This window comes from Mauremys mutica, chromosome 12 (assembly GCF_020497125.1).
Source record: "Mauremys mutica isolate MM-2020 ecotype Southern chromosome 12, ASM2049712v1, whole genome shotgun sequence".
Lineage (NCBI taxonomy): Eukaryota > Metazoa > Chordata > Testudines > Geoemydidae > Mauremys > Mauremys mutica.
In genome coordinates, this window is record NC_059083.1 from 81936784 (window position 1) to 81963488 (window position 26705).

Below are 26705 nucleotides of genomic sequence, written 5' to 3' on the forward strand. Positions count from 1 at the left end.
CTCAGCACTGGCCAGCTGCCACCTCCACGCGAGGCCGCGTTTGGCCTGGTGCTGATGTCGCAGCCGTGGGCCCTTGGCTCCTGAGCGCAGGGGAGGGGGTGATGGCAGGAAACCTGCCCCTTCCCCCAGCGCTCACAGTTCAGGGGAAGAAAATACCCGCCTGGCCATGATCCTCGTCCTAAACTCCCTGCCAGGCTGGCATGCGTGGCCCTCTGTGCCAGGGAGGGGCAGCGCTCACGGCTCCTGGGGGGCGGCACCTGTCGCTGCCATGGTGAGGTTACTCCTGCCAGCGGTGGGGGGCTCCCCGGAAGGTTCTGCCCCCATGGGATGGAACGGGAGGAGCCCCACAGGAGGGGGCACGCTGCAGCCGTGGCCTGGCTCTCCTCCCTCCCTCCCCCCGCCCCCGCCGGCCCACAGGGCCGCCTGGGCACCCTGCTAACTGCGGCACAGGCTGGGCATTGCTGGGGCGCTGGCAGGGCGGATCCGAGCCCAGCCGCCGCGGGGACTCCCCAGGTGTGGGGGGAGCAGAGGGGCAGGGGGCTGGGGCTGGAGCCGGGCATGACCTGCCGCTCGCATGGGGAGCCGGACCCACGCCGCAGGCCCGGGGGGAGGAAGGGGCGAGAGCGAGCGAGCTGCTGAGCGCAGCGGCCTGGCCCCGTGCCACGGGGCGGAGCAGCGGCGAGCCCCGAGCGCGTTAAAAGCCGCTTTCGCGGAGCGGCGCAGCAAACCCTCGGCGCAAGGGAGGCAGCCGCGGCGTGTGCAGCCTCCTGTCCGCGGGGATCGCGGCTCTCCAGGCCCGGCGAAGCCGGCGGCAGCGCCTGGCTGGATGCGGCGGCCCCCCCGGGCGCTCTGAGACCCGCAAGATGCGCGCTGCTCTGCCCAGCCTGCTGGCCTGGCTGGCGGTGCTGCTGCTGCTGCTCGGGAGGGCGGCGCGCCCGGCCGACGCCTGCAGCTGCTCCCCGGTGCACCCGCAACAGGCCTTCTGCAACGCGGACCTAGGTAAGGGCGCCCGCCGCGCCGCGCCTCCTCCCGCACCGGGACCTGGCTGGGGCCGCTGCGGCGGAGCCACGGATCGATCCGGGCCGGGAAACACAAACCGCCCCGCGGGAGGGCCCGGGCGCCGCCGCCGCCGCCAGTCGGTGCTGTTGGGGCGGAGACGTGCGCCCGGGCCGGGCCGGGGGATCTGGAGCCCGGGCTGCTGGGGGCTGCGCTGGGTTGCGGCGCTTGTACAAACATGGGGAGCTCTTTTATCCGCAGGGGGCGGTGGGGCTCGAATCTCTGCGGCCCCCTGGCTCAGGGCTGCCGGGCAGGGGGGCGCGAGGGTGGAGGCTGTGGTCGCTGGGGTGACCCGCAGCTGGGCAGGGAACTCCTTTGGCAGGCCGCGGGGGGAGTCGTAGGAGGATGGATTGTACAGGATGAACTGAAGTGTGCCTGAAAGAGGCGCCCGCCCCCCACTTTCCAGGCCTGTTTGGTTCACTGGGGTTTATGTTTGGATCCAAGCTCAGGCAGAGCCCTGTGCCCACGCCTGGTAGCTGTGCCCGGGGGCAGCGCTCGCCAGGCTGCATCCAGTCAGCAGAGCGGAGCTGGGAAGCTGTTACCTGCGGAGAGCTGAGTTCAAGGGCTGGCTGCTTCCCTGGTAGCTGCTGGGGAGCTGGCCCGTCTCAGCACCGTGAGCAAACAGAAGCCCTGGCTGCTCCCGCCCCCGTTAAAACCCCTGAGAGATTAGTCTGCAGTGAACAGAGCCATTTCCTGGAGTCCTTGGCAGGTCACTCCCAGACCCCGTCTTGGAGGCGTTTGTGATGGAACAAGGCACCTGCAACCCCCACCCTGCGGGGGAGCCTGGAGCCAGACAGGGTGATGCTGCCTGAGAGCCCTTCCCAGGGCAGGAGCTGCTGGTGTCCCATCTCTGCCCAACCTGTGCATGTGAGAGCTGGGCTGGGCCTGCTCGGTCACAGCCATGGCTCTGGCGAGAGACAGGAACAGGAGCCTGCTGTCCTCTTCGTGTGCCATCTGCCTCTGCCACTCGGGGCATTTGGCTTTCAGCTGAGAATCATTTGTGCTTTAGCTGTTGCCATCACCACTTGCCACCTAGCTACCGGTGGGACCAGACACACGTGGCCTAAAGTGGGGCCTCCCGACTTATCTCCTCTTTCACCACCTTGCAGTTATCAAATTTATTGCTTGTTTTATGGTTCCCTGCAGTAATGCCTTTAAGCACTGTCGTCCTCCAGGCCTGGCTGGATTGGCCTGCGGGCGGGCGTGTGGGAGGCTGCGTAGACGAAGCTTAAACAGCAACGCACCCGATAGTGACGCCTTGTAGCTCTCTCCGGACCCAGCGCCAGCCTCAAACTGAACTTGAGCTTCTCTGGGTTTGTGGCCTCAGGGCTTCTGTCTGTTTAATCGGAGGTGGTGCTGGGTGGGAGAGTGTGTGTCAGTCTGTGCTGCCAGGCGTGTGCCTGTCTGGTAGGGTGAGAATCCCCAAGGCCATTCTCGCTCTCTGGGTTCTGAATCAGTCCGTGGGGACGGGATGAAGATCCTCCTTGAGAGGTCTGAGCTTTGTTCTCTGCGTCCCTGCGCAACCCTTCCCCCAAGCTCAGCCTGGGCACTGGGCCTGTGGAGGGCGAGTACTAGGCACAAATGGAGCTGTCTGCTCCGGTGGGTTTGACTCAATACAGCTGAGCCCCTAATGACAAAAACTAGCATTGCACGTTGCCATCTTGATTTACTCAAGCTAGCTGGTGACGCCCTGGGGAAGGAGAGAGCTTTGTTAGTGCTGTTGCTGATTGGATGCTGTGCTCGAAGGGTCTGGTCGGGAATGCTGAGCAGAGAGCCGAGCCCTGCCTTGGGGAGTGGGCCGTGTTGGGTTGGGTCGCCTTCTATCTGTTCCTTACTTCCAGGCATTTCCTTTCCTCCATCCCAGTTTATTCGGCTTGGATGCTGCTGAAAGGGAGGCCTTGGCAGGGCCGGGATCCGGATTCCTCTTTCTATGAATAATGCCCTTATTGCATTTAACATATTAAACAAACTGAGCCCAGTCCCACTGCCTGCCGCACTCAGGGGCAGTGCCATGCCACAGCACCCAGGCTTGGCTGGAGAGAGACATTCTGAAATACTTTGGCAGCTCCGGTCGGCTGACCGCCCAGCCCCCTCCATCACCGCACACCCTGCGCTGCCCCAGATTCCCCTCGCTCCTGGGTGCCCACTGCCCCTGGTTGGCCTCCTGGCTTTGGTGCCTCACCCCTGCCGACCCCCCAGAGTCTCTCAGGGCCCCGCTGTTTGTTAGGGGGCTGGGCAAACTGATTTAGGGACAGGAAGATTTTAGACAAAGTGAAGCTGCATCAATCTGAGCTGCTGGATTTCCCCGAGTTTTTCAGTGGGAGCTGGGCAGAGCAGTATAGCTGCAGTTCACAGCACACGTCAGCTGGCCTCTGTCACTTTCCTGCCCTCATCCTCCCAGGCTCCCCACTCCTCATGCAGGCTTCAGCCTCAGTGGTCCCTCTGGATGGTTCATCGGTGACAGGGCCTTGGGGGAGTGACTAAAGCAGGAAATGCTGCCAGGAATTGGGCTGGGGGATGGGCACTCACCTGCCCTAGTTGGGATCCTGGCCATGGTCGCACCACTCATCTGGCTGTGAAGTAAAACCCACCTGTGAGTGAGGCGAGAGCTCCCCAGCGAGCAGCCCCCCAGCAGGGCAGAGACCTGGCTGTGGCCCAGTGAATGCTGCCGAGGAAGAGGCAGCTGGTGCCCTTGGCTCTGACCTGCACAAGCTTCTCTCCCCTGTTGAGGAGACAGGCTTTGGGGGAGTGATCCCGGCTGGCTTGATGCCCTGTCTCTCGGCTGGGGGGTGGGGTGTATGGAGGGCAGGGAGCAGGGAGGGGCAGTGCAGCTAGCACGCAGGGCTGTGGTACAGGCCCTAGGATGTCAGACTTCCAAGGGGCAGTTCTCTGGCCCATGTTATATGGGTGTTACCTGCATGCTCTAGGGCACCCACCTCTGCCCTTCAGTAGCTCAAGGTGCAACCTGGTTAGTTTAGGCACCTCCACCCTTACCCTGTTCCGAGGGCTTGGGGCGTACTCTTCTGTGGGTTTGCGGGGTCTCTTACCAGTGAGAGAGCCTTACACAGCAATAGTCTTAACCTCTATTAACAGTCATCAAACCAGACTGCACACGCTAAGCAGACAAGGCTCGCCACTCCCAGTAAGGCAGACAAACTTTTCCTGGGGGCCAGTCAGGATCAGGTCATCCGGGGCCTCCGGCTTCTGCACAGTGTGGTTGGCAGGGTGTTGAGGTCTGGCAGCTCTGATCCTGGGCCGTGTCCTGGAGTGGGTTCCAAGGAACTTCCTTTTGGACCCCAGTTTATATAGTTAAAACTTTGGTTAAGGTAGAGCCAAGCAGGACTCATCATTGTAAACTCAAGTCCTACAAGAGTGTTTTTCACCAATACTGGCACATTGTGAAACAATTCTTTACCCAATCAGATCCCACCACCTTAGTTGACTTAAATCTTACAAAATTAGTTATGCAACAGACAGAAACAATTAAAGAACCCGAGGGAGACCCTACAGATAAACAATAGAGAAGTGGAGATTTCACAATCACAAGTGTTGAAGTGGTTCCTTCCCAGACAGGATGCATCAAACAGCATTTTCATTAGACATCTTACAGTCTGTCTCTCTGGTGGCGGTGGTGCTGCTAGGACGGGAGCCTCCTTAAGAGCCTGATGGGACACTGTTGTGATGCAATTTAGATGGAATGTGAGGATGTGACTTTCTGCTTCTTAGCTCATGGCTGCTGCTGGCCTAATGTGGCTGCCGAAAAAGGCCTGAGACTCAGCCTGGACGATCAGTGGCCCCTCCTGGCGTTGGGCTCTGTGATGCTGCTTGGGTGTCTCCCTGCACTGGGCCGTGCATGCTGCCTGCTGGGGGGGAGCTATCGCTCCGGGTCCAGTAAGCCAGCTCTGCCGGGGCTGGGGGAGCCGGGGCTGGGCACAGAAGCAAATGGGCATGAATAGAAAGCCTGATTTCTAGGCAAAGCTTTAGGAAGTTGGGAGTAAGTATTGAGCTTTGGGTAGTGGGTGCAGCGGGGTGCCAGACCGGGAGCCAGGAGGTCTTGAACTCCTATCTTGGCTGCAGGTAACTTTGGGCAAGTCACTTGGCTTCTCTGTGCATCTTTCCCTGCCCCATGTCCCGCTCCTCCTGTGTTGCCTGGGGGAGACCTCGGGCCCATGGCTCATAGGGGTGTGAGCCCAGTGCAGGGAGTGCTGTTCCCCTCCCCTCTGCAGAAGCCAGCCCAGGGTTTGCCTCAGGGCCCTTTCCTCTATGACCCTGACTCTGCTGCCTTGTTCAGACTGGAGTTCTCCTGGGCTAGTCTGCAGCTCAGCCAGCCCCACACATGGCCTCTAGGTTGGCTGCAGCTCCCAGCTTTCTGCAAGGACTCAACCCATGGCCCTGGCCCCACTAGCAGGTTCCTTGGGGCCTCTGGCTGGTTAGTCGCAAGCCCTGGGGAAGTGCCAGAGGCCAGCAGCACATGGAAAGGACCCGCAGAAGGGGGAGGCTGGCTCTGATAGTCCCCCAGTGTTTGGCCAAGGGACAGGAGGCTGCAGCTCGCTCTGGAGTGGCTCTGCCTGCGCTGCAGCAGGGCTGGGCGAGCGTGGCGCGTGGCTGGGGTGAGAAGGGAGCCCCCAGGGGATTCAGGTGCACAGCCCCTGTAGAGTGAGAGCTGCAGAGGAGTTGTGTGTCTGAAGCCCTGCGGTAGTGCTGGAAACCCCAGCCCTGGCAGCTGCTTCATGTGACGAGTGGAACAGCCAAACCAGTCCCTGAAGCTGTGTCGCATGTGGACAGCCCCCCACCCCACCCCACTGCCCGGGGCCTTGACCCTTCCTGGCCTTTTCCTGGCAACTCCCTGTCACCTGCCGGGGCCTGTCTTTCTCTGACCGAGCTGTAGAGTGACTTGCTTCAGATCCACCCCACTAGCACTTTGACGTTGTCTCACTAGCCTTCCTCAGGAAACCTCTCCGCCCCGAGCGGGGGTGCTGGCCTGGGGTGGGGGTGGGGCCTTAGTGAGGGTGCTGGGGGTGGGGAGGGGGTGCTGGCCTGGGGTGGGAGTGGGGTGGGGAGGGGGTGCTGGCCTGGAGTGCAGTGCTGGCCTGGGGTGGGAATGGGGGTGCTGGCCTGGGGCAGGGGTGCTGGGGGGGTGCTGGCCTGGGGCAGGGGGGCCTTAGTGAGGGTGCTGGGGGTGGGGAGGGGGTGCTGGCCTGGGGAGGGGGTGCTGGCCTGGAGTGGGGATGTGGTGGGGTGCTGGCCTGGGGCAGGGGGGCCTTAGTGGGGGTGCTGGGGGCAGGGCTGCTGGGGGTTTCCCTGCTCTGTCACATGGACCCGTTCTGGCTGGGGAGAGATGCTGGCGTCCTGTCGACGTTAGCATGGCAGCTGGAGTTGAGCTGGTGCTGGTGCATCAGGGCTAAGGGCAGACTCGCTCTGGGGGTGGTCCCAGCTACAGGGGGTCCCAGCTACAGGGCAGGCTCTGGATTCCTGCCTTGCAGCTGGACTCGTCCTTTCTGTGCTGGTTGACACTCCAGAGCAGTAACAATATAAAATGGGGATCCATTGGGATTTCACTTCCTTCAGGCTAGCCTATGCTGGTGTAAATCCAGACTCACTCCAGTGTCTCCAGATTTACACCTTATGGTAATGGCCTAGCCCATTGCCAGGGTTTGCCGTGCACCAACAGAGCCATATAAATAATATGCAGAACTTGCAATGAAACATAACCACCTGCAGCCCTCTCCTCCTGCTGGGATCCCTGAGCTTAGCACCTCTGCTTCCCTTGCAGCGAACAGCCCAGCCCAGGGCCCAGATCAGAGCGTTTCCCTGTGCTGTTGAGACCGGCTCATGCCCAGGGAAGCCCCGAGCACAGGTCAGTCCTGGCAGGTCGGTAGAGGAGGCACTGCTAGGGTGGAGTGTGGCGCTGATGTTTGTGGCACCTTCCAAGGAATCCGAGATGCCTGTGGGTGCTTCCCAGCAAACCCTTTGCTGGCAGCGCCAAGCCTGCCAGCTCTGGGAGGAGAGGCCGGGGGCTGGGATGCCTCATGCTGGCCACGTGAGTGGCTCTCCCTCTTGCCTTAGTAAATGGTGTGTGTCACAGCTGCTTGGAGTGAGGTCACTTCCTGTCCCAGTGCCCCTCGGAACTGGGGTGTGCAGGAGCCAGGGGACCTCCTGCTGACCCCAGGGGAACGCCCAGCGCAGGAGAAGCAGGGAGGCTGGCAAGCAGCTGCTCTTCTTCTTCTGGCTCTTCTCGGCTGCTGGAAGCATTGGTTCCGCCGGGCCGGGCGGGGCCTCTTGGGAAGCTCACTTGTTTTGCTGCTTTGACTCAGCAGGTCAATGGTCTTGTCTTCACTAGCTGAGGATTGTGGGGCAAACTCCAGTGTGCGCCCAGGGGATCTCCATGCAGGGCCAGCTTTGCCGCCTGTTGCACATCCCTGACTGCAGGCAGGATTTGTGTAAGTGGTGACTCCTGCTGCCATGGTAACGGCCTGTGCAGGTGACCTGTTACCCATCTAATCCCTCATCTGGGGGTGGAAATGACCCCTTAAAGCGAGGGCCCCGGGCAGACAGCACTGCCCGGTTCTATCGCACAGTCCCTGCCGGCAGCTCTGCTTGGCGGCTCAGGGGGTGGAACCAGCCCTGTGAGTCTGGAGTTTGGCGCTGGAGAAGCGGCCAGTCGGACAAGCAGCTCTGCAGGGTAACGCCGTGTGGCCTTGCCACAGGGCAGCCCTTGCCTCCCCCTCTCCTAAAGAGTTAGCCCTAATTTGGCATTGGCTACGCTGCCGCTCAGGTGGGTGTGACCAAACCAGCCCCGAGCCACATAAGCGACACCGACGCGAGCGCGCTGTGTCCTGCCCATATCCCTGCGGGCAGCTGCTCCTTGGGGCTGGATTCATTAAGCCGACGGATGGGAGAGCTCTCTCCTGTCGGCTTCGAGCGTCTCTAGCCAGGGATCAGCGGAGACCCATCCTCACACCAGCTGGCTGCAAGTGGAGAGTGGGCCCCTCTCTGCACAACGCTCCCTTCCCCCATGTGGGGCTGCTCGAAGGCGCCTGGGCCAGAGCTGTCAGATTCCAGTGCTACTGCCTCGGGTCCCCAGTGCAGGGAGTGGGAGTCGGGGGTGGGGGGCTGGCAGCTCAGCCGCAGCAGAGCGCTCCCCTCGGAGGCCCCAGGCTCTAATTAAGCTGCAGATTGGGAGCTTGCAGTGTTTTGGTCTGAAGCATTAATTCTCTCCAGGGCCTTGCCATGGTAACCAGTGGGGACACAGGACCTACCAGCTGAGCGCCTGGGAAGTGGCCTTCGGGTGGGGGAGACGCAGCATCACAGGGTGGGGGGAGTTTCTCGCTCTTGGCCAGCACACGGTGATCAGCCTCTTGCTCAGGGGAGCTGGCGTCTTCAATGAAATTGGGCCCAGCAGCCTGGTTCTGGTCCGGCTGCACCCTAGTTTGGTGTCAGGAGGGCAGGGCTGCCCTGCCCTGGCCAGGGGGGCTGGAACAACTTCTAGAGTGGGGGAGCTGAGAGCCATTGAACCAAACTGTAAACCCTGGATAGGATGGAACCACTTCAAGTCTGGGGGTATGGCAGCACCCCTAGTTCCAGCACCTCTGGCCTGGGAGTTACAGGTGAGAGGCAGCCTGAAGGCAAGGGAGGGTCCGGAGAGGAGAGGGTGTCCAGAGACTGCTCAGAGCAGGGCTGGGCTGCCCCCGAAGGAGGGAGTGGCGAGGGCCCCTGCTGAGCAGTGGGGTCAGGGCAGGCTGGTGAAAGCAGGAGGCAGCAGGTCCGTTGGGGGAGGGAGGGGGGGTCACCCATAAACTTGCCCGGGCTGGAGGCTGAGAGCTGCAGAGGGAGGTACCTGCTGGCTCGTTGGGCCGCAGAGGGCTGAAGGCTGAAGGCTGGGCAATGATGGACGGGTGAGTGCGCTGATGTCTCTGGGCGAGAGCTAGGACCAGACCTGAGAATGAAACGAGTGGAGGAGCTGACGAACTAGAGGGGCCGGGTGAGGTGTGGTGAGAGAGGCCAGAGCTGTGCTGGAGAGCCTGGCTGTGGCGGGGGAGGCCGGGGCCATGCCGGGGAGCCTGGGGGTGGCAAGAGGGGCCGGGTGAGGTGTGGTGAGAGAGGCCAGGGAGCCCTGGGTGTGGTGGGATGGCCGGGGCCACACCGGGGAGTCCCAGCCTGGGTGTAGCGATAGAGGCCGGGGCTGTACTGGGTGTGTGGATGGACTGTTGGTGTGAGCTGGGGAATTCTGGGTGGTGGGGCTGGGTTATGATAAATGAGCCCTGCAAGGGCTACTAATGCTCGGAAAGTTTTGCCTGGAGTTACTAGAGACTCAGAGGATGAGGCAGGGTCTGCTTGCAGGGCCACCCTGAGGCCATGTAGGGGTGTGTGTGTGTGTGGTGGTGGGCATGGGGGCTGGCAGGGGCCCATGGCATTGGCAGCTCAGAAATGGCTGGAATGACAGGGTGCTCTGAACACGGGTGCAGAGGCTGAATAGCACAGTGCCCCTCAGCGCTCTGTTGGGAGAGCCCCTGGCCAATGTCAGCAAGGAGTTATTGGGAGTCAGGACTCCTGGGTCCTGTAACTGGCTCTATACTGAGTTTGGGCAGGTCTTGGGCTAAGGGGCAGTTTAACTGCAGTGTCTGTCTGTGCCTGTAGAATGGAGCCAATGGGACAGGCCTCCCCCCTGGAAGGGGAGGGTGGGCAGGAGTATTCGCTTCTAGGTGCTGTTATTTTGATCTTCCTTTCCTCTGAAGAGGGTGAATCTGGCCTTGTATCCAGTGACATGGAACATCCCAGTGTGGGATTCCCCGCATACAGGGCGGGACCTGGAAGGGAGCCTCTCTCGTAGCAGGGACACAGGTGGGTTTGGCAGCGCAGTGCCACCCAGCTAGCAGAGGCACATGGTGACCCAGGAATCGCCCTTGCCCAGGTTACAGATCACAGCAGAGATGATTCAGACTCTGAGTGTTGCTGCATCAGGCTCCTGCAGCTTGGCTGGTTTCCCCTCGTTCCTAGCCCTGTTTTCAGGCACTAGCATAGGGCAGGAAGTTTCCATTTAAAAGCACACAGGCGTTCCTGTTTCGCTGGGGGTTTGTCAGATGTAGCTATCAGTTAAACCCATTCCCACAAACCCCGTGTGGTGCCAGTGCTACTGCTTTAATTCAAACCACCCAGAACTGCAAAGACTCTGCCAGGTTGTTCTCTTCTCCCTCTAGGCTAGAGGGTTGGTCAGGGGCTTACTTATTTTGAGGGAGTCCCTGTTATATAGGTGCCAAGGACTGACTGTCAGCGGTGCCTAGATACAGCGCTCGTGCCCCTGTGACCTCACCTCTCATCCAGCTCTGTGCCCCAGAACCAACAATCATCATCTCCTCCGTGTGTTGTCCTGGGAACTGGCTAGCTCGGGCGTGACGGTGGACTGTGATGCCTCTCCCTCGAGGTCCCTAGTATAGATCCAGCCCAGGGCAGTTATGATGGAAAGTTACCACTCACTGCTGGCTGCTCAACTCCCACTGAACACCCCCAGTGTCAAAAACACACGGGGTTAGGGAAGTTTCTGCAGGGAAGCCAAGGACTGAATGGGCCGTAGAGAGTGAGCTTCCTGCTCAGAACCAGCTGGAGCGAGGGCACTCTGGCTTAGGCATGTGTGCTGGGCAAAACTAGTCTACACACACACGTTATCAGAAGCAGCGGGAGGGGGGGGGGTCTACATCCCAGTGCCTCCAAGAGCCAGTGGGGAAATCTGTGGGGAGGGAGATGGGCTGTGATGGGAACAGCTGCACCCATCTCTCTCCCTCTCTGCATGGAGGCTGCTGCAGAGGCAGCTAAAGGCTAAGTGCTTGTCTGGCTCCCGGAGGTGCTGTTAGCAGGATGGGGGACAGGGGCGCGTTTGGCTGGCCAGTGATTCAGACAGCGCGGAAGACGGCAGTGGGGGGGTGAGAAGTGTGTGTTTGCTGGTGTCCTGTGCACAATCCTGGGTCGTCCCATTGTGCCCCCTCCCTCTTCCGCTTTGGGGCAGGTCTGGGGGACTCGGATTCATCCTGGATGGAGTGGGGGGGCCTGTGAGCTCAGCGGTAACAGCCAATCACCATACGGCATCAGGGAATTTCCATAGTACAATCCTATTGGTTAAAATGTGTAAGGTGACGTGCTCCCCCCCAGTATTTAACAGTCCCTCGGTCCCATCCGTTGGCTCTTGCTGCTGACATGGAGCCATACCCCACTTGTTGCCATGGTGTCTGAGAGCCCCAGACAGCCCCCCCCCATTAATATCTCACCCAGCCAGGTAGCCACCTGGCAGTGGGTCTCGTGCCCAGGCCCCTGCCCAGGGATGCAGACATGTCCCTGGATGCCCAGCGCTCACTGCCATGCAGCTAATGAGGTGTGAGCTGGGATCCTAGGCAGCCCCAGTTTGCCAGGCCGCCGCTGGCATCTTTCCCAGGGAGGGGGATGTTTTATCTCCAGGGTACTGGGCTCTGTGTCCCCCATTCCCTTGCCTGGGGAGAGCACCGTGTCCTTCCTGGGGAGCCAATATGGGGCCATCGTTACTCACCCCGGCCTTCGCCAGCTCTCTTGTGACTTTAGCATGAGTCGGAGCATAGCTGGGATTTCCATTAAAGCTCCAGCTCCTGGAGTCAGGGAATTCTGTGGGGAACTCGGCTTTCGTTGGGAAACCCCAGTATATTTGCAGCGCCCCCCCCCCCCCCCCGGCTGCAGAGGTGCCTGAAAATGTGACCTGATCAGCTCACTCAGCAGAAATGGCAAATACAAAGGGTTTCTTAGCATTAAAATCTCCTGACTTTGTGGGTCTGACTCACGGTCTGAGTGCTCGGAGCTGCCTCCCGTTGAGGGGCTGGGAGGGACCTTGTGCTGTGCCCTGGGCAGGCCTGGATTTCCCTGGGCTGACTCTCTCCCTCTCCTTCCCACACCGCCCTCCCCTCTGGCTCCTGGCGTTCAGCGTGGAGCTTGGCTGGGCTCTTGGCCGGGAAGTGCAGAGCAGTCTGCTCCACAAAGCCACACTGTTCAGAACAAATCTGCCTAGAGAGGGCTGCATTTCTGTCAAGTGATTCATCAGCACGTGAATGGAAAAGGCCAGCGCCCACTGAACCAGGAGCTGTTTTCCCGCCCACAGCCACTAAGCCAATGTCACTTCCCGCCCTCCCAGGCCAAAGGCAGGAGCCGCGGGCAGCAGCTGCTCTGTTTGCTACCCTACCCGAAGCAAAGCTGGAGAGGCTTGTCCTCCCTGGGGCAGCGGGGGGTCCAGGCAGGAGCTGGCCAGCAGCTCCCAGGGACACCTATTTCAGAGCCATCCCCACGAGCCCCTGGATGTGACTTGGGGGTGCCAAGAGGGCTGGACAATCAGCGGGGGCAGGGAGTGGCAGTAGGGCAAACAGCCGGCGTAGGCCTTGGCCCCTACAGCAGCACTTCCTGTCCCAGCCAGCTCGGAAGCGAGAGCAGCTCCAGAGGTGAACCCCTCGCTCCTTGGGGGTCAGGCGGCAGCTGTGCAGTGAGCACTGGGCATGGCTGCTGCTTGCTGCATTGGGCATGGCCTGGATGCTTCTGTCTGGTAACTAGGACCACGCCGCCCACCCCATCAGCTGCTCCCAGCCCCAGTGCCAAGAGCGGGTCAGGGAGGTGCCCTGTCGGGTGAAGGGGGAAGAGCAAACAGCAGAGGGGAGGGACCTGGACCAGTGCTGCTCTCCCTGCCCAGGTCCCGACTGCAGGGCTTGTCCCCCGAGCGTGGCAGAGTCTTTCCCAGAGGCTGGGGGGGGTCTGGGTGGGGTCGCTCTCTGCTGGGAGCTGAGCTGACAGGTTCTCAGCACAGCCCTGGGCGTGTGTGGCTCCTCTCTGGCCCATCGCCGTGGCAGCAGAGCACCTTTCCATGTGACCCGCTGTGCCGGAGACCCGGGCTGGGCCAAGTCATTCCCTGGAGAGCCCTGTGGCTGTGTGAGGAGAGGCCTGGGTTAGTGCCAGCCGTACGGAGTGGCCTGCTTCGCTTGCTGCCCACGCCCGCCGCCCCGGAGACGGCAGCTGTCCAGCGCAGGCCTGGGGCAGGCAATGCTCTGCAGGGAGCGGGGGTGTCCCGTGATGATACTCTCCAGTGGCCTGTTCGCTCTCACGCCTGCTGCTCCGGGCCATGGGAGGGCGTCTGCGCGCCGCCCTTGCCTGGGGCTCTTGGAACCAGCTGGGTTCCAGTCTGCCCTGTGTTACCAAGAGACTGGTCAGCTCAGGGTCTGAGGCAGAGGGGCCGTGGCTGGCTGGCGGAGCCCAGCTACCATGGCAGCCCTGCAGCCGGGTTCTCTTGCTGCGTGGGAGTCACCTGGATCCTGCCCCAGGAGAACTGGGCTCGGGAATGAGCTCCTGCCCTATGCATGGTCCTGGAATCATCAGCTGGGAGCAGGGGTGGGAGGAGATCATGGAGCCCCACGGCTCTAGCTATCACTGGAATCACATCCCCCTGGAGAAGCAGAATGGACCAAGTTTAACCCCGCCACCCCGCCGCTTTCTGCCCCCTGCCTGCTCTGTATGTTCCCCTCCCCCAGGCCCTGCCCTGCACTGTCAGCAACTGGCATTAGCCTAAATCCAGGCTTGGAACCTGAACCTGCAAACGCTTGACCCGGACACTGGGGCAGCCATGCTGCCAGGTGAGCTGTGCTCGTGGCAAGTTCTGCCCAGGGTAGCAGGAGGCCAGGACCCTGCCCTGGGGAGGAGACACCGCAGGAAATACCTCTAGGCAGTGGGGGGAAGCCTGACTCCTGAACCTGCCTTTGGGAAGGAAGTGGCCCTGCCCCTCCAGACTGGCCCTGCCGCACCTCTGTTTGCCCCTCTCTGTCCTGCATGGGGGGGGGGCACTGCCCACTTTTCACTCTGCTGTGAGAACAAGTTGTTAGGCCTTGGCTGGTGCCTTCTGCCTTGCAATGGAAGCTGCACTGTCCTTGCTGCAAGAGCAGAACATGACACCTGCCAGCAGCACCCAGCACTTACTCCCCGCTCTGCAGGACAAGCCTCTCTGGGTGCAGATCATTAGGCTGGGGTGGAGGTGGATGCCAGCAGGGGAGAGCGGGGGAGGAGGGGCTCCTCAGTGCAGGCCTCGCTGTGTACATAGGGGAGTGGCACCACCACAGGAAAGCTGCCAGCTCTGGGGTGGAGCCCTCACCCTATCAGTTGTGCCCACACATGGGCCCTTGTTCCTGCCACTCACTCGTGTTGCAAAGCGATGAGGCTGCATTGGGAGAAGGAGCACACGGATGTGGAGCAGCTGCTGCCATAGGGAACTGGGGGAGGCAGCGGGTTCAGGACCCAGGGTTGGAGCCTGCAGGTCTGTGGTGTTTGGCCAGGGCCAGGCCCATTCCCTTCGTGCTGCCAGCTGCTGCGCTCACCCCGACAGACCCACCTACCTGGCTGTTTTTCCAGAGCCCCATGAGGCCTGCTGTGACTAGAGGGGTTGTTTTTCCAGGCATCTTGGGGAGGAAGTGACATCATGTGGTTCGCTCTGCTTTTGGCCTGGAGGGAGGATGCGGTTCCTCATGGTCGCCCAGCATTCCAGCAGCCGACATCTGGCAGGAGGCTCCTCCGCCAGCTCGTCCCCTTGATCTCAAACACAGACGCTGGGTTAAGAGCGGCTGCTAGAGGAAGCAGAACTAACAGCTCAGTAGCAAGGCCGGGCTGTCAATCCAGAGCGGGGCTCTCTGTTCACACCAGGGCTGCTGCTCCTAAAAACCTCCCCATGCCACGTGCCACCTCTGCTGGCCTCGCAGTGTTACCCTCCCTTCTCCCCGTCCTTCCTCCTAGCTATCTTCCTCGGTCTCTGTGCAAGGTCCATTTGGGCTGCGGGATGCCGGGCCGTACACGCTGCTTGACAGCGAGGAGCTGTGTGCCTGTAACGTGACGCGGCAGCCGCTCGAGTCCAACGTTCCAGGGAATGGCCTGGGCACCACTGGGCAGAACCTCATGGATTTTGTGGAAAATTAGTGAACCAGAAGGAAGAAACTGAGGACCTCTGTTGTCTTCTCCCTTTGTCCCCCTCTCCTTCTCCTGCATGTGCCTTCCCTTCTGTCTCCAGCCTGCTCTCCTCTGTCCTCATCCTCCCCTGCCGCTCCTGGTGCTTTTCTCAGAGCTCAGCATTCCCTCAGTGCTGCTTTTCCAGCTATTCTGATGCTGCTTATTCAGCTCTTTGCCCAGCGTCTGAAGCCAGGCTGCCATCAAAGCAGCGTCTACTCAGACACCTGTGTGCAGGAGTCTCTGGAGAAGCAGCAGCCCGCGCTGAAGAGTCCCTGGAAGCTGCTCTTGCTCTGGGCTGCGTGATTGTGTTTCCCCTGCTGTGTGGAGTCTCAGCACTGGCTTTCATATTTAATATACGGCCTTGGAAAGGAAAAGGAAAAACCGTGGAGTTCTCCAGCCTGCAGAGTTTGAAGGCTCTGCTGAGGTTGCCACCAGACCTAAGCTCCTTGCTGTGAAGGACCCTCCCCGCCCCCGGTGGGTGGGGCCTGACCTGTCAGGAATCTGTGCCCACGTGAGGGTTGCTCCACACAGCCCCATTTGCAGGATTGGGGCCTTACAGCTGCGCACACACCGGAAGCAGCTGTGTATAAGGGTGAGCCTTGGTATGCCATGACGGTCCCATGGCACATGCCCAGCCCACACTTCTCACACGTTCCTCTTTGTAAATCCAGACCGTTTCTCCCCAGGCTGACCCCAGTGCTAACGGCTTCTTACCTCCAGACCAGGCTTCAGGCATTTTGTGGAGGCTCTTGTCAAAGGATGGTTGGAATGGGCTGCAGTGGACTCACTCAGGCACTGCACAGGGGATTTCAGTCGTTAGCAGCCCTCTGGTAGCACAAGCTGGGTGCTAGGTGCTGCACAAAGAGGAGGAGACAGTCCCTGCCTGGGAGCTATGGGCAGAGACCAAACCCTACAGGTGACCAGCTTGGCGAGGCTGAGGCGTGGGACTGGCCTTGCATTGGAGCCTGTTTTGCTGCCTTATAATAGACACCTAAGGGGTCAGTTTCCTTTACTGCACTGTAAAGTCATTGAATTCTCATGTGCTGGCTCCACAAACAGGGCCTTTGACACTCCCCATTGTCTGCCCCAGCGTTAGTCTGCAGCCCCGTCTGGTGGGGAGGGCTGGGGTGCAGGGAAGCCAGCGGCACTAGAAACACACATCAGCAATAATTGTTGGAACCCAGCATCCACTAGCACCGATCTGATTCCACTGTGCACAACAAACTAACCAGAGGGAGAGGCCAGTTCTAACTCGGCCAACCCTGTCCACGGCTGTTGGCTGTGGAGGGGGAGCAGGGAGGCCTGATCAGCATCATCGCACCAGAAACCGTCCTGGCCAGTGCTGCGCTATAAAAACACAGGCGGTAACTGCTCATTGTGCTGCCCCTCAGTGCAGCTCCCCTGGCAGGCTGAAACGGAGCCAGCAGGGCTGGGGAACGGAGGCTGTTCCTGGGTCTCCCCCACTAACGCTCATCCTATCTGTTTGTTGCAGTGATCAGAGCAAAGGCTGTTTCCGGAAAAGAGGTGGATTCTGGGAATGATGTTTATGGGAATCCGATCAAACGGATCCAGTACGAGATCAAGCAGATAAAGGTAAAGACCCCAGCCTGGGGGGTCTGGCTCTGGGGGAGCAGGTGGGAAGAGGGTGCTAGGGAAATGGAGCATGTGCAGGAATGAGAACAGGGTCAGGGGGTCCCCACAGCAAACCCACCCTCGGATCCCATCTGCATGGGCTCCCCCAGCTGTGACCTGTCAGTACCACCCAGCACTGCAAGAGCTCGGCTTCCTCCCGCCTTGCTGTGCACATGCTCCTGGGGCAGCGTGTGGGCCGAGCCGTGCCGCCTGTCTGATCGCGCTCGTGCTCTCTCTCTCTCTTCCCGCCAGATGTTTAAAGGACCCGACAAGGACATAGAGTTAATTTACACAGCTCCTTCCTCGGCTGTGTGTGGGGTGTCACTGGACACCGGAGGGAAGAAGGAATATCTCATTGCAGGTAGGAAGTGCGTTGCTGGAGGAGCTGGCATGGCCCCCGGTGCTGGCTCCGGGGCTCAAACCGAAGGAGGACACTGGGGCATCTCAAAGACTCTCTTGACCTGAGTCAGTGCAGGCAGGAGGCAGGCGAAGGGAGTGGACCCATATAGGGAGGTTTCCTGGAGCTGTGGGAATCGCTCAGGGAAAGGCCACAGAACTGAGAACGTGCTCCAGCCAAGGGGCTGGCTCTCTGCTGTGGCCATGGGACCTCAGGAGAGGTCAGGATTGCAGCACTGCCCGTAGGCTTCCCCCTCTGCCCTCCCCGGCCCCTGTGCTGGACCCCCAGAGCCCTTCGTGCCGGTCTGAACCTGGAGCAGTGAGCACAGCACACATGGTGCTCCCATGCTGGCCATGGGGCCAGGGCCCTGCCCCCTTCGCATGCCCCATCCCATGCAGGGTCCCTGATCATCTGGGCCCTTCTGGCACCATCTAGTGGCTCCTAGGGAAATAACAGCCAATAGCGTTTCTTGACCAGTGTGCAAGCTGGTGCCCAGTCCATGCTGGCCTGGGGGCAATGATCATGTTCAGAGCACAGGGCCAGCCACCAGGGGCACTCATCCCAGCTCGGACATTGGCTGCTGCGCCCTGGGGCCTTTTGGCCTTGCTTTCCCTGTCTGTGCAATGGGGATAGTGTTCCTGTCCTGCCGAAGCCACAGGAGCATTTGAAGCTGCAGCTCTCGGTCCCAGCGGCAGGAGCACGGGAGTCTCCCTCTGTGTCCGTTTCCATGTCCGGCACTTGCGCAATGGCACTAATGGAGAAGAGTCTGGCTGCAGTGTGAGTGCTGTCACACATGCCTTCACCCAGGCGTTTCTCCTGGGCTCTCTGAGCTCTGCTGGATCCATCTCTTGGTCCATTCTTCTGGCCACTCCACTCCCTGCGGGCCCCAGCGTCTGGTGCTGCAGGAGTGTCTGCTTCTAGGTGTGACGTCTGTCTCCTCCTCTCCCTGGATGGGAGCTGTCAGAGAGTGTCCTGGGATGCACTCGCTCAGAACACGGGCTCTAGAGAAGCGCCAATCAACAAGCCCTAAATAAAGTCCTCCAGATCCATGTAGGAAGGCCCTGAGCCTAGAGGACTCTGGACTTTGGCTTTATCCCCTCTGCGTTGCTGCCTGTGACGTCACAAGTATTGTGATCTCTCCAGCGGGGATGGCCACCTTTCCAGAGGCACCCAGCTCATCTTTCCCTTTGGAGCCTCCTGGAAAACCTGGCCCGAGCAAGCAGTGGGATGTGGGCCAGGGCAGCTTCCTCCTGCCTGTGTTTGCTGAGCGGACCCAAGCGGACAGGAGGTGCTGATCCAAGGCAGGAGAGCTGGCCCAGTCAGTAGGAGCTCTGGCCAAGGGCTAACCAGAAAGGACAAACCAATAAACTCCCTTCCCAGCACACTCTGCCTCAGGGAAAGACCCCAGGGGGGCTTGCCGGCAGCTCAGCTTGCTGCACAGGTACTCTGGAGAGACTCCTTGAGTTTGAATTAGGCCGGCCCAGAAAGCCCTTGAGGGGGGGCCCCGACTTTCACAGCAGTTCACTGGCACTGAGGCCTTGAGACTCTGGGGAAAGCGGGCCAGGAGTTGGGCCTGCTGTGGAATGTTACCCCAGGTGCTTGGGAAACTCCCGGGGCTTTTAGTGCAAATTCTCTATGCGTGGTCTGGGGGGCTGGGAGGGAGCCCGGTGCCTCGCACCCACACTGACTGGCTGTACGTCGCAGCAACGGTCTGCTTCTCCGGGGCTCTTTTATTTGTCTATCTTCTCCCTCCCCTCTTCTCTCATGCCCACAGTCTGCTGCTCGTGCCATGGCAGTGGTGAACTGCTTAAGCCAAGAGGGACGGTGTCCCAAGGAGGGGATTGCTGTGTGCTCCATGCACAGTCCACGCAGTGGGCAGAGGCGGTCAAAAAAGCAAACAGGATGTTAGGAATCATTAAAAAGGGGATAGAGAATAAGACAGAGTATATTATTGCCCTTATATAAATCCATGGTACGGCCACATCTCGAATACTGTGTACAGATGTGGTCTCCTCACCTCAAAAAAGATATTCTAGCACTAGAAAAGGTTCAGAGAAGGGCAACTAAAATGATTAGGGGTTTAGAGAGGGGTCCCATACAAGGAAAGATTAAAGAGGCTAGGACTCTTCAGCTTGGAAAAGAGGAGACTAAGGGGGGGATATGATAGAGGTGTATATAAAATCATGAGTGATGTTGAAAGTGGATAAGGAAAAGTTATTTACTTATTCCCATAATACAAGAACTAGGGGTCACCAAATGAAATTAATAGGCAGCAGGTTTAAAACAAATAAAAGGAAGTTCTTCTTCACGCAGCGCACAGTCAACTTGTGGAACTCCTTACCTGAGGAGGTTGTGAAGGCTAGGACTATAACAGTGTTTAAAAGAGAACTGGATAAATTCATAGTGGCTAAGTCCATAAATGGCTATCAGCCAGGATGGGTAAGGAATGGTGTTCCTAGCCTCTGTTCGTCAGAGGATGGAGATGGATGGCAGGAGAGAGATCACTTGATCATTGCCTGTTAGGGTCACTCCCTCTAGGGCACCTGGCACTGGCCGCTGTGGGCAGACAGGATCCTGGGCTAGCTGGACCTTTGGTCTGACCCGGTACGGCCGTTATGTATGTCCCTAGAGCCCCCCGGAGGGGCGGGCTGCTTGCCTAGGGCTCGTGCTGTTCGAACGCCCTCGAGGCCCTGATGGGACGTGTGTCTCTAGAAAGACTAAAGCACTGTGTGACCTTTCCTCAGGCAAGTCCGAAGGCAACGGCAAGATGCACGTCACACTGTGCGACTTCATCGTCCCTTGGGACTCCCTGAGTGCCACCCAGAAGAAGAGTCTGAACCAGCGGTACCAGATGGGCTGTGAGTGCAAGGTATGCAGAGTGGGAGCACTCCTGCCCGGAGCCTGCCATAGCTTGTGGGGCTCTGAGGTTTCTGGGATCCTTGCTCATGGCCATCAGAAGGCTTGGGGTCGAGAGACCTTGGCTGGATCCAGCGCTTTGACTCAGGAAATCACGTGCTGAAGTGAACGGCTGAGATACTTTCCTGAATCGAGGCCTGGGTTTGCATCTGAAGAGGGATCAGTGCATTGCTGGGGCAGGTGCCTCCCCTAGTAGGGGTAAGAGTCTTGAGGGTGGTGCAAACTCAGTGATTTTGTCTGGAATGGCCAACGAGGGGCACTGCTAGAGAGGCAGAGAGTGGGCTGTCTAGGAGTGACAGTCACTTGGCCTGTTCTCCTATTGCAGTACTACCCACGGGCCCCTACTCGGGATCGGGCCCTCCACAGCCACCTAGGGAGATACTGTCCCTGCCTTGAAAAGTTTACTACATAACTGGGGCTGTTTCCAGGGCCTCATCCCCAAGGGATCTAAGCATCCCACGTACCCTCACAGCACCCTGCTAGGGATGGAGGGACGAACATCTCCATTTCACAGCCGGGAAGTTGAGGGGAAGTGAGTTGCTGAAGGTCACTAAGGAGTCTATGGCGAAGGTGGGGTCACACCCCAGTTTTTGGGAATCCTGGAACTGTTCCCCACTCTCCTCTGCTGTCTTTGTTCTTTTCCTGATCTCTCTCCATCCCCTCTGCTCGGAATGCTGCCCTCTGCTCCCTGAGCAAGCTGGACTCTCCATGGCCAGGCTTCTCCCATGCACCCACACTCACCCCAGCCCCCACATCTCCTGCTGTCTGTAACTTGCCTGGAGGCTTGTATTTGCATGGATTGGTTGCAGTCAGATGTGGAGTATTTGTCTAAAGGATGTAATCTAAGCCCACCTTGCATCGTACCGTGTGGAGATGAACTGCTGGCCTCATTCCTCAGACATGCCAACATCAGGATGGTTTGCAGAGCTAGACTATCCTGATTCCTCTGTTAGAGAGACTTCTTTGCTCTGTGTGTAGCTCTGTCCAGGCAAAGATCCCATGTTTGGCTTCAGTACTGGGAAATTCACCTTCAGTAAGAGGAAGACACAATTCTGCCTCCTTAAAAGGAGCCACGCAGCCAGTGCCTGGAACAAAGGGCCTGGAACATCTTGAGCCCAGATCCCAGACAGGCCCCTGCCTCCCTTATGTGACCCTGAGAAACTCGCTCAGATTTCCTGTGGCTCAGTCACCGTCCCTGGGGGTGTGGGTAAAGCACAGGTGCTCCTGAAGAGGAGTGACCCTGGAATGGGCTAAGACCAGCTGTGGAACCCCCTCCAGCCTGTTCTTGGGAAAACTCCTGTCAAGGATTGGGTGAGGTGCTTGGTGTTCACCAGGAGTCATCCCAGTCTGACTCCCGGGGACTGCCCCAGGACTGAACGGTCATTCACAGACCCTTGGAGACAAAGGCTCAGCCCTGCCCTGAAGAGCTTGCAGGCTAGGTGGCCAAGGGATGCAATGGAAACAAGTGACGGTTGGGGACAGATAAGACCGTGGCCTTAGAGCCTCCCCTTTCTCCTCATGTGCTTGGAGAGGGGAGTAGGGGCTCTAGAGTGGGTGGGAAAGGGAGGGGGAAGGGGGACACCTGCCCCATCTTCTAACCCTGGAACTTTAGCGAGTTGCTTTCCTTGGCTCCGGGTCTCTCTCCGTCCCCCAGCCCAAGTGACCGATGTGGGAGATGGCAAAGGCACAGCAGGTCCATCTCTTCCCCCAGGCAGGGCATCCGTGTATGCTCAGCAATGGTCTCTGTTCGTCTGCAGATCTCCCGCTGTCCCTCCATTCCGTGCTTCGTCTCCTCGTCGGACGAATGTCTCTGGACAGACTGGGTGACGGAGAAGAACATCAACGGGCGACAGGCTAAGCATTACGCCTGCATCAAGAGGAGCGACGGCTCATGTGCGTGGTACCGTGGCGTGGCCCCACCCAAGCAAGAGTTTCTCGACATCGAGGACCCCTAAGCTGAATAGCTGCATTCCAGTACCCAATAGAAAGGCCTGCAAGAAATTAGACTGGTCCACCTCTGACATCACTTCCTGGAAACAGCATGAAAATACAGTATCCCAAGTGGGTCCCAATCGGGGTGATTAAATGCCACGTGCTTCCAAAGTGGGGTGAGGGGCCACTCCGTTGTATTTAGCTCCCAGCAGTGCTTTCCCATTCCTTCCTTTCACAGATGCAGTGGGGCATTGGATGGCTTCACACTGGTCGGACTTTGATCCATGAGATCCCAGTGCTGTTCTGGAGGAAACCAGAATGCTCGAGGGTCGATGTGTCTCATTCTGTGTAGCAGGCCTACCAGGTTCCCCTCACCTGGGGCTGGGGTGTCCCTTGCTTTGGGTAGCTCCTGCCCCTCGATCCCCCAGCACATTGGCGTCTCTTTTTCAAGCAGCCTTCTCCACTGCCAGAGGATAGACCAACATTCCCCAAATCTCCCTTGTAAGCCCTCTAGTCACACTGCTCCCCTGGTCACACGCACCCCCACCTCTTGGGCTAGAAGGGAGAGCCAGCGAAAGGTAGCACTGGCTGAGTCCCAGCTGGACTGCAGGCGCCAGGAAAGGATTAGGCTCTAGTGAAGTCTCCTTAGCCCTTTGTCAAGTAAGATAAAGGCCCTTTGCACTGACAGTGTCCCTGTGGTCCCCAGCATCAGCATCTTTTGAGGGGGACTGGAGGGTCCCCGTCTCACTCATTTGCAAGCACTGTTGTTGTTTCATGCATCCCTCCAAGTCAGAGGGTGCTGAGGTTGGACCTCTGGGGTGGCGCATGCGTGAGACCCCTGCAGGCTTTGGTCCTGCGCCTTCATCCTGGCAGTTTAGTAAAGAAAGCAAATCCCCTGGTGGGTATGTGTGTGCCGTGCTGTGGTGTAGCTGCCGGATCTGTGTCCTAGTGCATGCTTGGTGCTTGGTCAGCATAGTGCTAATGCCAAGTTCCAGGTTAGGGGAAGGGTTTAGTTATCGTATAGCCTGTAGGATTATGCAGACAGCAGAGGTATTATTGTGAATTCATTGCTCAGCAGGACAATGAACTGAGAGCACTCTAGCCCCACAGACAGTGGCATGCTGACAATGACCCATGGCCGCTTCCCTTGCCGAGAGCCTTTATTCCCAGCAAGTTGCGTGAATGCAGGAGCTGGCGATCGGAGGCTTATTCCAAGTGCTCTGCTGAGAAACACGGCGCGGTGAGATACCCCACAGGCCGAGGTAGTTTTCTACCCACTGATGGCTGTTTGCTGATCGCAGTTGTGAGGCTCATGACAGTGAGCTGTGATAAAAGTAAAGCTTTTCGGACCCTCTCCTACACAGTGAGGGTGCGCATGCACACACACAACAAACCTGGCCTCTGGCTGCTACAGCCTTCTGTGAAACCCACCCAGCCACCCTCAACCCCGTCTTCTTTGGAGCTGGTTTCATTTTGCTGAGGCACTAGAGAGCGCTGCATGGCTAGCCCACCTGGAATGCGGCCAGCACAGACCTTGGTGAGAGAGAACCTAGATATCCTGGCTAAAGCAGGTTTGGGAGAGTCCTGAAATTATCCCTGCAGACCGGCTTCAGGGGCATTTTCATGCTGTGCATCGGTGTAAGATTTTAATGATGTCGTATTGGACCAGTCTGGGTGACTTCAATATATTAAAAATGAAGAGGGGAAAAAAACTAATCAATTCAATATAAGACTTCTGTTTGCTTACTGTATGGTTATATCACATGTGCCATTTACTCCTGTCTCTGCTGATGCTCTATTTTTGATTTTGATGTTTCAGTTTGTTTTGGCATCTGCTGTATCATTCCTGTGCTGTAACTTTTTAATTTCCTTGTTAGGTATTAGAACTGCACTTACTATTATTATTATTATTTTTAATGCATTTCTGCATTGGAAGCATTCAACATGAAGTGGGAAGTGTATCAAGAAAGTCTGTGGAGGGTTGAGTCCTCCAGATTTTTCTGTTTGTTTATTTTCCCTCCTTCCCATCCCCCTCTTCTGCCAAGTGCACAAGTCTTCAGAAGTTGGATTTGGAGATGGGATGTACCATACATTTGCCTCTTGCTAGTTTGTCTCCAAGGCCTTGCTGAACAACAATATCATGGCTGTCGGCAAGCACGATAGGTGAGCCTCACACAAAAGAATTGCAAAAATCTCTCTGTATGTCAGGTATATGAAGGATGCTTGATTGGCTTTTTTAATTTATGTCTTCTGTTCTCAGTTCCATTCTCTGCCCTTCCTTCCTAGCTCCAGTCTCCTCCTCCATGCAAGCAATTCAAAATATTTAAAAAATAAAAAGTTTACATTATAGTTATTTTCCAATCTTTGCTTGATAAGTATTAAAAATAAGGAGTATCTAACTTGCTGCCATAATTTAAGGCTTTTGGGTGGGGTTTTTGTTTGGGGTTTTTTGGAGCAATATGTTTTTTTTGCTGGAATCTGAAGTCTGAGACCTTCTTGTGCTGGAAACACATGAAAGTTGTTGAATAATGACAAGCAGACTGTGCATGTCTCTGATGCTTTGTATAATTCATACGTGGACATTCAGTCTTTGGACAATAAACAGTATTCTAAAAAATTAGATATTTTCCTCTTACTGAATTCACTACACATCTATAGTGCTGTAAAAATAAGTAATAAGCATTACTCTGGGCATGAGACAGGCACACCAATCCGCTGGTGCATATGAGACAGCCTGGGGGGGTGGGCATGTAATCCGCTCCTCCTTGGGGGGCATATGGCATGGACATTCCCCCCGCTTCCCTCAGGGCTGTAGGTCTGCTGGAAAAGTTTCTTCTTACAGAAGCTGTTCCACTGCATCAGCCTTCTTCATATAGAGCAATTCTTGGAAATCGCAGCCACGGGAGAGAGCCACGGGAGAGAATGGCCCCGGTCTTGCTATTATTATAATCACCATGTTTGAGAAAACCCACAGCAAATGTAAAACCACCCCTAACCCCTACGCTCAGCTCCTGCTTGCTCCAAGCGTGGCTAGGGGCTGGCCTGGTAACGCTGCTCCCATTGCAAGTTCTGCTACCCCAGTACTGCTAATTGTATGGCTTTAGCCACGGCAGAATTCAAGTTTTATTTTTATAATGTCCGTGGATAAGATCAGTGTTTTATTTCTAAGCTTCCCCCCCTATTTTTATTGATTTTAAAGGTTCACAGTTGCAGGAAATGATGCAGGGGAGAGGGTCAGACAATAATGCCAGCAGACCAGTGGATTTCAACATTTCTTCCTTTGTGGACCCCTAAAAATGTAAAATGGAGGCTCAGACCCCTTTGGAGATCTGCCATAGTCTGCAGACCCCCAGGGGACTGTGGAGCACAGGTTGGAAACCACTGCAGTAGACTCAGATACAAAAGAGTTAAAGCTTCATAACTATTAAAATACATCGCATGTGAAAATACACAAAGTCAGTATCCTTAAATCAAACTCCAGTGAGTTCTCAAGCAGCATAAGAACATAAGAAAGGCCGTACCGGGTCAGACCAAAGGTCCATCTAGCCCAGTATCTAATGCCAGGTGCCCCAGAGGGAGTGAACCTAACAGGCAATGATCAAGTGATCTCTCTCCTGCCATCCATCTCCATCCTCTGACGAACAGAGGCTAGGGACACCATTCTTACCCATCCTGGCTAATAGCCATTTATGGACGTAGCCACCATGAATTTATCCAGTCCCCTTTTAAACATCGTTATAGTCCTTTCTTAGTTTCTTAGTTTGCCGATTTGAAAATTTCAGTTGTTAGCAAGTTAGTTTCCCCCCCCCGCCCATTGCTTTGTGTCTGCAGTGAAATCAACATGTGCCCACGCTTACCGATTAAAAACGGACTCCTTCCAATCCTGCTTGTATGACAGCTGAGACTGGGACACCCCCTCTCCCCCAGCTACAAACACAGAGTAAAAAACACTCCTGCCACAAAGGGGTCGTCTATTTAGACTACAAGACAGACAAAGGACGGGGAGGGAAAATAGGTGCAGAGAGACGTGGTAAGTCACCCAGGGTTGCTTGTCTCCCAAGTTCACAATCTAAGATTACTAATTTTGCTAAACATACTTTATAGAATGGGGATAAGTAACATCAGTGCTTTTTTACTGTATTGACGCTGGATACACCTGTTGTAAGCAGCAGCAGATCTGTCAGCAACGCTCTTCAGAACAAGATACTTTGACAATCAGGGGCGGCTCCAGGCCCCAGCACGCCAAGCGTGTGCTTGGGGCGGCATGCCGCGGGGGGCGCTCTGCCGGCCGCCGGGGGGTAGCAGGCAGGCTGCCTTAGGCGGCATGCCTGCGGAGGGTCCGCTGGTCCCGCAGCTTCGGTGGAGCCATGGGACCAGCGGACCCTCCGCAGGCACACCTGCGGGAGGTCCACCAGAGCCGCGGGACTGGCGACCGGCAGAGCGGCCCCCCCCCCCCCGTGGCATGCCGCCCTGCTTGGGGTGGCGAAATGTCTAGGGCCGCCCCTGTTGACAACTTTTCTCTCAATAGCCTCACAGAACTACAAGCAGAAACTTACCATGGCCATTGAGTCCACAGAGCTACTTCAATTCCACCAGTTTATTTTTGGGTTGTTCTTCCTTTAGAAAGGCTTTGAATTTAGCATGTGTGGCGGCTCCAGAGAGAAGTGTACAGTTTCTCCAGAATAGTGTGTGTGGTGGGGGGATCAGTACATGTTTGTTTCCTTTGCATACCTCAACAACAACTAAATTGAGCCTGTGATTGAAACAGTCAGCATCCATCTTCCTGTAA

General features: G+C 57.6%; 1 protein-coding gene across 2 annotated transcripts; it reads left to right on the plus strand.

The window, feature by feature from the left end:
• The first annotated feature begins 562 nt into the window (after window positions 1-562).
• TIMP2 (TIMP metallopeptidase inhibitor 2) lies at window positions 563-24536 on the plus strand. Of its 2 annotated transcripts, none has more exons than XM_044982040.1 (5): window positions 563-999; window positions 16532-16632; window positions 16924-17032; window positions 19813-19937; window positions 21742-24536. In XM_044982040.1, exons 1-5 carry the CDS (start codon window positions 864-866, stop codon window positions 21937-21939), a joined length of 669 nt encoding a protein of 222 aa, XP_044837975.1. In that variant the 5' UTR covers window positions 563-863; the 3' UTR covers window positions 21940-24536. The 2 variants fall into 2 exon arrangements, with proteins under 2 accessions (XP_044837975.1, XP_044837977.1); XM_044982042.1 differs by lacking the exon at window positions 563-999 and adding an exon at window positions 7427-7496.
• Window positions 24537-26705: the final 2169 nt, after the last annotated feature.